Source organism: Amblyomma americanum, chromosome 2, assembly GCF_052857255.1.
Source record: "Amblyomma americanum isolate KBUSLIRL-KWMA chromosome 2, ASM5285725v1, whole genome shotgun sequence".
NCBI lineage: Eukaryota > Metazoa > Arthropoda > Arachnida > Ixodida > Ixodidae > Amblyomma > Amblyomma americanum.
Genome location: NC_135498.1, coordinates 30,058,313 through 30,069,835, shown reverse-complemented (window position 1 = coordinate 30,069,835; position 11,523 = coordinate 30,058,313). Strand labels below are relative to the sequence as shown.

The window sequence follows — 11,523 nt, the reverse complement described above, 5'->3', positions numbered from 1 at the left end:
AACTTATTGTTGGGACTGAGCTAACATCACAAATCATTTTTCTATTGGTAACTTCAGTGCACAAATACTTCTTGCTTTCCACCAAAATTTGCTGCGCATAAACTTCATTTGTCAATATACACAGTCACACGCAACAAAATCATTTGTTGCCACACAGCCGGCAGCTCCTTTATTGAAAACTCTCCAGTTAATCACAGGAATAAGAGCAAGAACTTGAGGATATGCTAAATGGCCAAGCCAGAGATAAATACAGAGCCTCATAAAATTGTTCTTGAACGTACAAAAACAGCAGACCTTGCCAATAAATTTGAAGTAACTAACAATTGTCTTTAAACTTTTCCTTGTGCGCACATTTAAAATAGTGCTACAAAGTAATGGTAAGCACACCTGTTACCATAACAGGCGTGAAATTCGGTATAAAAATTTGCGAAAGGTATGAAATTTGTCTCAAACCAGCACACAGTAACCTAACGTGTGCGAATCTGCAAAAACACTCTATATTCTTGTTGTCGGTAAGGTATCTCTCTTAAGAATGTTACACCACTCAACCAGTGGGTCAGGGAAGGAATGCTGCAACAATTCTTTTGATAGGAGCCCTGCACATGGGACAGTTCCCAGTGACCATATCTGAGCAGTCTGTGCACAAACAAACATGGCCACACTCCAGGATCATCACTTCCACGGGGTTTGTGCGGCAGATGACACAAGGGGGGTGCTCTGAAGTCGACTCCCGGTTGAGTTTTCGCCGCTGCTTCCTTGCTTCTTCACGACGTAGAGAGTCCTTCCTTCTCTGGGCTTGCGCCAGTTTTGCCTTCCACCACGTGAACACCAAGTAGCAGGAGAGGCCCACAGCCGTGCACCCAAGCACCACACTAACAACACGCAGCACTCCAAGTTCAGAGCGTAGCTTTGACACGAGTGCAGGGTGGCTGAGTTGCGTGAGGTAATAGCAGACACCGTCGGTCGGGGGAACCAGCTTGACTGTACCATCTTCCGCGACAGTTAGGGTGCCAAATGCCGTCAGTGCAGAGCCCTCTTCAAGAAGGAACTCTTGCTCTTCAATGCCCTTGGTCTGTTCTCCGCGCAGCCAGCCAAAAAAGACGCCGCTGAGGCCTTCTCGATTTGGGATGAAGTTTTCGTAAACACAGTTTACTGGCACATTTTCGCACTCCAAGGGGTCCACCACTTCCACCATCACGTTGCTGTGCCGCGACACCAGGCCAAACGGCACAAAGTTGAGGATGCGCTGTATCTCTCGCTGGGTCTGTGACCTTGAAAGTAAGTTTCATTTTGAGTCACATAAACACAAAAAGAGCATTACCTTCACATGTAAATAAGGGTGACCCCAATGTCTAGTTACCCACTTTTACTGCCATTTTTTTCTCAATTCAATAAGAACTGAGAAAGAAAAATTCAGTCACATAATTGACACCACTGATTCATCACATTAACTGCAGAGGAAAGAAACAAGAGATTGCTTGCAGAAAATTCATTAGAAAAATATAAAAGCCACAAAATTCGAAGTGATGACACCTCTACCATGCAGTGACAAGGTAGAGAAAAAAAGTAAAGCACACGGGAGGTGCCTATACTGCCAGAAGACTGTAAGGGACCAGCTTGTAGACAAGCGGGGGTGTGGTCCACAGGTATGGAGAGGTTCATGGCCACTCACCAAGTAGCACAGGGTGGCAGAGCAAGATAACAAACCATTGCATTTTAAAAAGAATTTTTTTTCTTTTTATCTCAAGGTTATAGTTTGTCTTGCTTAGTCCTGATCAGCACAACTGCTGTCCTGATCACCATAACATGACTGCAGTTGCCAGAATGCCGAATCTCAATCTGAGTGATCTGTATAATTTAGCCAAGGAAAGTATACGTCTAACCAATCCGGCAGCAATGTCATTAAGCATGACAGTATCTGCATAAAAGCAAGGCAGTGTTAACTGCGACTGGGCGGAATTTTACATTAAGTATTATACAGTCTGTACAAATGTCAAGTTTCAGATCGAAATGTTTCAGCTCGAAAAATATTATGAACTACTCCCAGTGCTACCCCACAAGTGCGCTTCCAAGTTTTTTTTTTGTGACAGAAAAGTGTATCACCTGCCAAAGATATAGGGGGCCTTCAATGTGAAATGCTATAGCTTGGGCTCGGTTCACTATTCCACACATTAAGAACAGCATACAAAAATGAACGCAGAGAGATGAAAAGCGGGCAATGCCAAGTATGTCTTTGGACACAAGAAGTATAAATTTTGGTTGCATATTTTCTTCTTTGTAATGATGCGCAAAACATTAGCACACATGGATCACCATGTGGTATTCGCCTATGACCACTAAGTAATTTATAGTCCAATTTCTTCTTTTACTTGTTCTAATTTCAGTTTCAGCAACCGACCGATGGCTATGATGTCAAAGGTGTGTGTAGGTTATGTGATGCGTGAAAAAAGTGCGATATAACTGCTTCTTTATGGCTTCAATTCACTACAGTGCTAAAGCCAGCCTGCCTCAAAAGCTGGAATCACAAGTGAAGGAGCAGTGGTTATATTACAGTATTCTTCACGCCTCACGCGACCTGTACTGATCTTTGACATCACAGCCATCGTTCGGCTCCTGGAGTCGAAACCGATATAGGTGAGGGAAAAAAAAATTCTATAAATTGGTTAGCAGTCATAGGCAAATATCACTTGGTGTTCCATATGTAGTAATGTCTAACGTATCATTACAAAGAGGAAAACATGCAACTTGAACTTGGTGTCTATTTTCCTTTAAGTATTTGTATTTATGTTTGTGAGCTGTTCTTCATAACACTGCAGCAAGACCAATCAAAGCAAACCGAGAAGCCTTTTGGTACAACCAAGTATTTTACTGGATGTAATGCTCCATCGGCTCATGGAGAAATGACTTTGAATTTTACCTGTTGACAGCATAGTTATAGGTATCACACGTAGGTTGCCAATTATGTGTGGGAAGCACTCATGGCATCCCAAAACGTGAAGTAGAATGGCAATCGTGGCCCATATTCAAACTTGTATCCCTTTTTAAAACGTTTGTTTCGAAGGCGTCTCTTTAGGGAACTTCTGATTGGTGAAAGGGACGTTATCAAAACACAAGCAAGTCGGAAAAAGGGCGCAGATGAACTGTTAGCTTTCCGCAGAAGCCTGGGACATTCTGTTTTGAATGCGTTCTAACGCTTGCTAGCTCATGCTAGCCATTTCATATTTTTCTCAGTGCTTCTCAACATGTTCGGTGGTGCTACAAATAACTTTACTGCCACCCACAAACTTAACATGAATGTTTGAGCACGCAGCTTGGACTGATATTAGCGCCACAAAGCGTAGGCCACTGGGTCTGAGATCATACTGCACAGTGCATATGCAGCGGATGATGATGAGTGGTACCCTGCAGCCGCCCAAATATGGTCTGAGACCCAGCGCCCAGTGGCCCACGGCAACAATTTCAGTCCAAGCCATGTGCTCGAGCATCTGTGTTAAAAGGAAAGAGGACAAATTGAAGATGCCCTGTATTGATAGAGTATGGAATTCTAACGACAAAGAGGCCACTCCCACTGATATGGACATTTTAAAAGCTAGAAAAGACAAAACAACTTAATGCAGCTACCACCATCACCCGCCAATTTTGGAAGTAAACTGTATGCGTTTACAATGAATATCTGTAGTAGATCCTGGGGGGCTATGCTACACTGCGATTGAGAATCCTTCTCGGTGTGGACGTTACACGTCTGAATCAAGTAGGAGCAAAGTTCAAAAATTCAATTTTCTCAGTGATAAATAATTTTTTTTTTTTGCTGGAAAAACGTTAAAATACCAAGAGAGAGCTAGAGAATCAATTATTACTGAGAGCAATAACTGACTATAGTTGTCCTTTCAGTGTCCCTTTTAAGAAGGGATGCGGGTTTTGTAGGTGAAACTTTTTCTTTTTTTCGCATAGAGCTATAAAATTTGGTGAATGCTTACTGGAAAGTCCATTGAGTGCTTAAATACAAAGTTTCAGTGAAAAATCTTAAGTAGCCTTGACATTAAAAATCTTTATATGCTTCAATGCTATCCAAACTTGCAGAAAGCCTAGCGTGACATCAAAGCATGATGGCAGTCTGCAGTCACTTTACTTAAAGTTTTACATAAAGGAATGATTGATGCAGTGATATGCTCCAAATATTTTTGGCATCTCAATTTTTTCTATACAGAATGTTATATCTATGCTTGCATGATGCACTATTATTGGAATGTCAAATTAGTGATAGAATAAAAAGATAAGAACATTTTTAGAAATATAGGAAAAATTGAAAACTAAACATTTTGACAGATTTACCTGTCTGGCTGGGTTTGAAGACTTATAATAAACTGCACATCTCCAACCAAAAATGTCAACTTTAACCCAATGTTTCGAAGCCCACTCGGCTCCTTCATCAGGTGTGACTGAGGGCAGTAGCTAGTGTCTTTTAAGTATGGAAGGGAGTGGAGGGGGGGGGGGGGGGGGGGGGGGGGGTGAAAAGAACAACAGCTGTGTCGCGAAAGGCGCAGGGGGAGGGGGAGGGGGGTTTAGGCTGTTTGTCACACTGGCGCACTGCAGGGAGGTGCTGAATGGCGACTTTTTTTCGTTGTGTTGAAGAGCGAAGTCCCTGGGCATATACTGGGGGCAGGTTTCCTTTTGTGCGGTTGATATTGTTCGGGGTGGAATGTTCGGCTACTGGATTGCGCTCTCTTGCGAATTTGCGGACGTCGTTCTTATGTTGCCGAATTCTTTCTTTGAAATTTTTGGTTTCTCCGATGTAGCTTGCGTCGCAGTCGGCGCATGGAATTTGGTAGACAATGCCTTGGGCTCTTTCTCTCGGCGGCCAGTCTTTGGGAACAGGTAGGCAAAGCGCAACAGTGTTTGTGGGCTTGCGCGCAACCTGGAGACCCGATTTTTTCAGGATTCGGGCGATGGTTTCGCTGACACCTTCGACATAAGGTAAAGTGACGTATTTTGGTGGTGGCGTTGGTCTTTGTGCGTTGATTTCTTGACGAATGTTGTGTTTTTGATGTCGAATGGTTTTTTGAATAAAGTCTTTTGGGTAGCCGTTCATGACGAGTTCTTTGAATATCGTGCGTTGTTCTTTTCTTTCTGTCAAGTTCTGTGCTGCAGTGTGTCTCAACTCTTCTGAACAGCGTCTTCACCACTGAAGCTTTATGGACTGCCGGGTGGTTCGAAGAGAAGTGGAGATACCGGCCTGAGTGGAATTTTACCGACAAGTGAAAGGAACACCAATGGGAGTGTAGCGCCCTCTCTTGGGCAGCGCCGACAACCCGGCTAGCGCGCGCCACCCTGCGAAGAGAATAAAGACGGCACCTGTTCGTGGCTCGTGCAACCACGGCAAGGCAGTTCTGTTCTGGAGTCGGCTCGGAGCAGTGGTCTCGTTTTCTTCGTTCCTGAGGCGTTAAGCCTACATTGTGGTGACCCGTTGAGCCGCGCCTTCTTAATCAGCTGAGTTCCTGGATGGCTTACTGGCAGAACCCAGCCTTTGACCCGCCGCTTCCGGTGTTCCGGCCTCAAGGCGTCGGCGGGTGGTTCACTCAATTCAAGGCGGCGCTGTACCTGAACGGCATCACCACCCAGCCGTTCAAACACGCCGTCCTGTGCGATATCCTCCCACCCGACCTGCTGCGCCTACCTGCCTGCCTTGCCTTGGGCAGCCGGCCGTACGACGAGCTGCGCGCTGCCATTCTGGAGGACTTCGGCGTCTCCTACTGCCTGCTGCCGCTCTACGACGCTGCAGACCCCCTGTCGCCGCCGCCAGCAGCTGGCGCAGGACCAGCCTCGGTCTCACCCACGCCGCCTTCGCCTCAGCCCTGCCCGCCTCGGCAGCCCCTGGCTGCTAGCTCCCCACCACTCCACCTCTGCGTCTCTGGCGCCGCCGTCCATCGTCACGACTCACGAGCCCTTCCGGCAGGCTCGGAGCTCCCGGCGCCCCCGGCCCCACCTTCGGCCTCGGCTCTCCCGGTGCCGCCAGCCCTGCCGGCGTCTCCTGCCCACCGGGAGTCATCGGCCCTCCCGACAGCCTTGGCACACCCAGCGCCCCCAGCCATCCTGGCGGTCTCGGCCCTCCCGGTGGCCTCGGCTCTCCCGGTGCTCACGGCCCTCTCGGCGGCCGTGGCACTCCCGGCAGCTCCGCCACTCCAGGCGCCTCCTATTGCCGCTACCTCGCCAGCGTCCTCCTACGTGCACGGCTCAGCGCCAAGGGCGCCACTTGTGCGGACGCCCATCACGTACAAGTCAATCGCTCCAAGGCTGTCTGTGAGCGTGTCCCAGCACCCCATGCAGTCCACCACAGCTACTCCCTACCTGGAATCTCGATGTGCCTCCCGTAGCCGCCCAGCCCCTCTGGGTACCAGGCAGCTCAGTTCGGCGTCAGCTGCGCTACACACCTAGCTCCCTCTGCTGCACCACCTCTCATGCGTCGGCCAACAGCTGCTGCACCTGAACCACCGGCACTTGGTGCATTTCGCAGGCCGACCCGGATGACCCATCTTCTTCACATTCCCCTCCGCATCCCTCGACGCCCTCCGAAAGCTCGGCCTCAACGCCACAGCCAGAGTCGCCCTCCTGAGCCTCACCTTCAGACCCCGGCCGGCCTGCACGACTCTTGACCGATACAGACTAATCGTCTAGGAGGAGGGGGGAGCCCTGCAGCGACCTTCGCCTCCCGGACCAGCCCTGGAACGACTCCCAGTGCCGCCTGACCTAGCGCTCGAGTGCCATCGCCGGTCCTCCGTCCGTTTCGACTTCCAGTCTAGGCGGGGGGCCCTGTAGCGCCCTCTCTTGGGCGGCGCCGACAACCCGGCTAGCACGCGCCACCCAGCGAAGAGAATAAAGACAGCACCTGGTCGTGGCTCGTGCAGCCACGGCTAGGCAGTTCTGTTCTGGAGTCGGCTCGGAGCAGTGGTCTCATTTCCTTCGTTCCTGAGGCGTTAAGCCTACAGGAACATCCATCTCTGTCGTCATGGCCAATTTAACAATGGAACACGTCGAACAACGAGCCCTCAACTGATTCCACCCGAAACCAAAGATTTTCCTCAGGTATGTCGACGACTGCTTCGCCATCATCAAAAAATCTGAGACTCAAAATTTCTTTCGTCATTTAAACTCCGTAGAACCTGACATTCAGTTCACGCTAGAGGTGGAACAAGAAAACTCCCTGCCGTTTTTGGACGTCCTCGTGTCCCGAAACGACAATACCCTTCAATTCTCCGTATACCGCAAACCAACCCACTCAGGCTGGTATCTCCACTTCTCTTCAAACCACCCGACAGTCCATAATACACCAGTGGTGAAGACTCTGTTCAGAAGAGTTGAGACACACTGCAGCATAGAACTTGACAGAAAAAAAGAACAACGCACGATATTCAAAGAACTCGTCATGAACGGCTACCCAAAAGACTGTTCAAAAAACCATTCGACGTCAAAAACACAACATTCGTCAAGAAATCAACGCACAAAGACCAACGCCACCACCAAAATACGTCACTTCACCTTATGTCGAAGGTGTCAGCAAAACCATCGCCCAAATCCTGAAAAAAATCGGGTCTCCAGGTTGCGCACAAGCCCACAAACACTGTTGCACTTTTGCCTACCTGTTCCCAAAGACCGGCCGCCGAGAGAAAGAGCCCAAGGCATTGTCTACCAAATTCCATGCGCCGACTGCGACGCAAACTACATCAGCTACATCGGCGAAACCAAAAATTTCAAAGAAAGAATTCGGCAACATAAGAACGACGTCCGCAAATTCGCAAGAGAGCGCAATCCAGTAGCCGAACATTCCGAGGACTCCGACCATAGAATCAACTTTGAAGGAACCAGCATCCTGGGAACCGAAACAAATTACCACAAGAGGCTCCTTCTGGAATCCTGGCATATCCAAACCACCCCGAACAATATCAACCAACCGCCCAAAAGGAAACCTGCCCCCAGTATATGATGCCCAGAGACTTCACTCTTCAAGGCAACGAAAAAAAGTCCCCATTCAGCACCTCCCTGCAGTACGCCAGCGTGACTAACAGCCTAAACCCCCCTCCCCCTCCCCCTGCACCTTTCGCGACACAGCTGTCGTTCTTTTCAACCCCCCCCCCCCCCCCCCCCTCCCTTCCATATTTAAAAGAGGCTAGCTACTGCCCTCAGTCACCCCTGATGAAGGAGCCGAGATGTGCAGTTGGAGATGTGCAGTTTATTATAAGAAATATAGGAAGTCAATGGATAAAAATATTGTCAAGGAAGACAATGTGACAAACAATGAAAATTCATGAAGCCATTGTCATACTACGCTTTCTGCAAGTAGGGCAGTCAGGTCAAAAATCTTTTGAGATAAGTGGCATTTTCACGGAGATTTCGGCCAGTTCTGTGCCACCTACAGTCACATGCTAAATGTCACTCCTGGGCTGTTTTCGGAGAACATGTTTCAGGGCATAATTTGAAAGACCTTATAAATGAAATGTAGCGTTTTCTAAAATTCGATTTTTTTTGTTAGAGTTTCATGAAATTGAAAGCCACGTCCACCGTTAAGTTTACAGGCGGTGGTAAATATCTGAGCATGTGTGCAAAAATTTCACCATGTTTCAGCGTTCAGTTATTTGTCTCCTTTAGATATTTTGTTGCCCAGTAATAGCATTTCCCCCAATATAGTGGCTTTGGCAATACTGGGACCAGTAACAACAAAATGCTTGAAGCACAGAACTTTTATCCCACATTTTTACTGCCTGGGCAATACTGCGTTATCACGTCTAAATACTTACCAGAAGCGGGACACCGGGCTCCACTGGATCTTGTGCTCCGTGAGGCAACACTCCTGGACGACAGCCTTGGCATGGCGCATGTGCCTGCTCTTAATAGTGTCGCCCAAGGCCTTAACATGGCCCCTGATGACAGCGTGCACGGCAGTGCCGTCGGGATATTCTTCACGTAATTTGGATGCCAGGTGTTGATCGATGTCAAACTGACGAGCCGTCTGTAATGGCAAAGCGAAGGCACGCAATTATTCTCGAAAATGTGCCTCATGGCTGCCGATGGTACCAAAAGCGGAATAAACACTTGTTAAGCAAGAAGCCCAGCGGTGAAAGGCACCTTTGAGAGATGGACAAATTCCGAATGAAGGCTGCCCACGTTGTGTGAGCAAGTTTTTCAACTGATCAAACTGCAGAGTATGTTTTCGCAAGGTGTGATGAATAACGTTGAAGAACGATAAACTCACAACCTGCGTTCATTACTCTGGTGGCAAGGAATTTGCCGTAGTTAGGCTCTGCCTTAGGTTCGATGAAGTCAGTGGAGATATTTTGGGATTTAGCAAGTGCAATGCAGTATATATGTTTAGCCGTATATGTAATGTGCAGTGTCCTCATTAAGTAGTTTCCCGTAGTATTTGGGTAACCACACATCATTAAATTTGCTGTTCCACAGGTTTATGGTTTGATCCCTTTTAATTAAAAGCTAGCTGCACGGCAGGCTAAAACTCATCAAGACTTGCACAGTGAAAAACAAAAACTCTCTCACCTGGACTGCCTCGAAGTTGGTCACTTTGTTTCGGTACGCCTTGTAGATCACACTAAGTGTAACGACATTGACACCCAAGCAAACATTTTCTAGTGTGAGGTACTGGGTAAGCCAGTCAAGGGGCATGATGTGGCCGAGTATTTATGAGCAAATAAAACCAATTATAACCTCGTCATAACCAGTGCACGGAATCAGAACCAAGGCAAACCCGGCAAAACACGAATAATGAAAAAAAAAAAACTTTCACTTCTCATTGTTACTAGACAACTCAATTCACGAGGGCCATATTTGGCAGAACTTTAAAGTAGTATTGGTGGTTTCTTGTGGAAAGTGAGTGCGAAAATAATAATCAAGGTGAATAAATACATTAATTTAAAAGAAACGCTTGTTGTTAGAATGATGTCATCAGTAACGTTCAATACAAAACATAATGGGGGAGGACGGCGGAGGGCGCGAACTTGCTATGGTTGAGACAGCTGTTTGAAAGCGTGAAAGTGTGGCCATTATTCAAACGGTTTTCATGCAAGGGTTGACAAGAATAACTCTTCCGCTTATAAGATCACAGACTGCGAAGTTGCATGGACGGCAATTCGAGCCGCCTTGGTGACCTTGTCGGTTCTGAGGAGGTGCCGCGCCGAATCAGTGACTAAGCTCGATTGTTAAAATTCAGTGCATATAGCAGGTCATGTGGCATACTAGCGCTGTCTTCAAAAGCAGTCCCATCTGTGCTTGGGAAAAATACGAATGCTTGTTACGTTAATCGCGAAATTAAGTGAGAGCAAAAACAAACTTCATTCTTTTTTTAAATCTCTGCCTCATTCTCGTGCAATAAAATCGCGATCATAAGAATCTCCCGAGGTCACAAAAAATACTCGTATCATCCGAAATTCGTATCATTCAAAACGAACAAAATTCGTGCGCAGAATTCACACCGAGGAGGATAAACATTTATTTCTGTGGTGCCGGTATGGTATTTGTGTGGGCCTGTGGATTAAGTGTGCGTGGTCTTGAGTTTGTGCTAGGTGGCCGGGAGCTCCTGGTCCTCGGCGACCTAAAGAGCCCGCTCCACGGCCCGGAGTTGGGTCTCCGGGCTGGAGCTGAACAGCACGGCCTCTCACCGCACGGAGGTTCGGAGATACATTATGTCCGGAAGAAGCGGTTCCTCCGAACAGGCCCGAATTACGTGACGTAGGTGGCTACTTCATGGCGCCTAGCAAATTTTCGGGAATGTTGGCCAGGGTAGATGCACAGCCCGGCAGGAGAACGTGTCCCATAAATAGCTCTCACTGCAATAACGATGTGGTGTATTCTGAAGACATAACAAGGAACTTCTTTAGAAGCGAGAACTGTTATAATGATCGAGATTCGACTTTTTGTGATCAGGTCACTCATATACGTGCATGCTTCACACAAGTCGTCATTCGCTAGACGAATCTTTTTGTATGTGTGTGTGTCGCACGTACGTTCTCGAGAAGTACTTCTCTGCTTCATATCACAAGTCGCTCGCAGGGAGTGGAACTTGTGAAAGCCGACGTCGCCTCGTGCCCTCTCCGCACTCACAGCTTCCACTCCACTGCACACAACTCGAGATGAATTAGGGTGTCGCCTTTCGACGTGCGGTCCCAGGTACAGCAGTGTTCGCTTTCCTTCGTTTAGGGACACGTGTAGATTGAAAATGACATTAGGATTCCATGCATCTGCAGCGTGAGAATCAGTGAGTTCGGTGCCATATACTAACTTGTATATGCAATGGGACCGGTTCTGAACGAGACGGCACACGTCAGTAACGTGCGCCTCGTGCAAACTGATTTGACAGTTTGCTCTATTTTCAGATTTTGCCAGTGTTGCTCACAAAACAGAGTATTACTGATGCTGTACAATGACCCGACTGTGCAGGCGTTCGCTACATATTTGCTGCATTTTTATTGTTCATGTTACTGGACGCTCAGTGCTTGAAGCCAGTTCTTACCGTGGTCTGAG

The 11,523-nt window shown here is 47.6% G+C and overlaps 1 protein-coding gene across 1 annotated transcript; it reads right to left on the bottom strand.

The window, feature by feature from the left end:
• Positions 1-141: 141 nt before the first annotated feature.
• On the bottom strand, positions 142-9,796 carry LOC144120908 (mitochondrial ubiquitin ligase activator of NFKB 1-like). Its single transcript, XM_077653701.1, has 3 exons — positions 9,544-9,796; positions 8,790-9,001; positions 142-1,271 (listed from the first exon to the last, which is right to left on the bottom strand). Exons 1-3 carry the CDS (start codon positions 9,667-9,669, stop codon positions 557-559), a joined length of 1,053 nt encoding a protein of 350 aa, XP_077509827.1. The 5' UTR covers positions 9,670-9,796; the 3' UTR covers positions 142-556.
• Between the last annotated feature and the right edge of the window lie 1,727 nt (positions 9,797-11,523).

Coding starts and splice junctions, on each gene's coding strand:
- LOC144120908 (XM_077653701.1), bottom strand. CDS start 9,669: ATGCCCCTTGACTGGCTTACCCAGTACCTCACACTAGAAAATGTTTGC. Junction 9,002..9,543: donor CCAACTTCGAGGCAGTCCAG/GTGAGAGAGTTT, acceptor TTGCCATTACAG/ACGGCTCGTCAGTTTGACAT. Junction 1,272..8,789: donor AGCCCGGTGTCCCGCTTCTG/GTAAGTATTTAG, acceptor CTTACTTTCAAG/GTCACAGACCCAGCGAGAGA.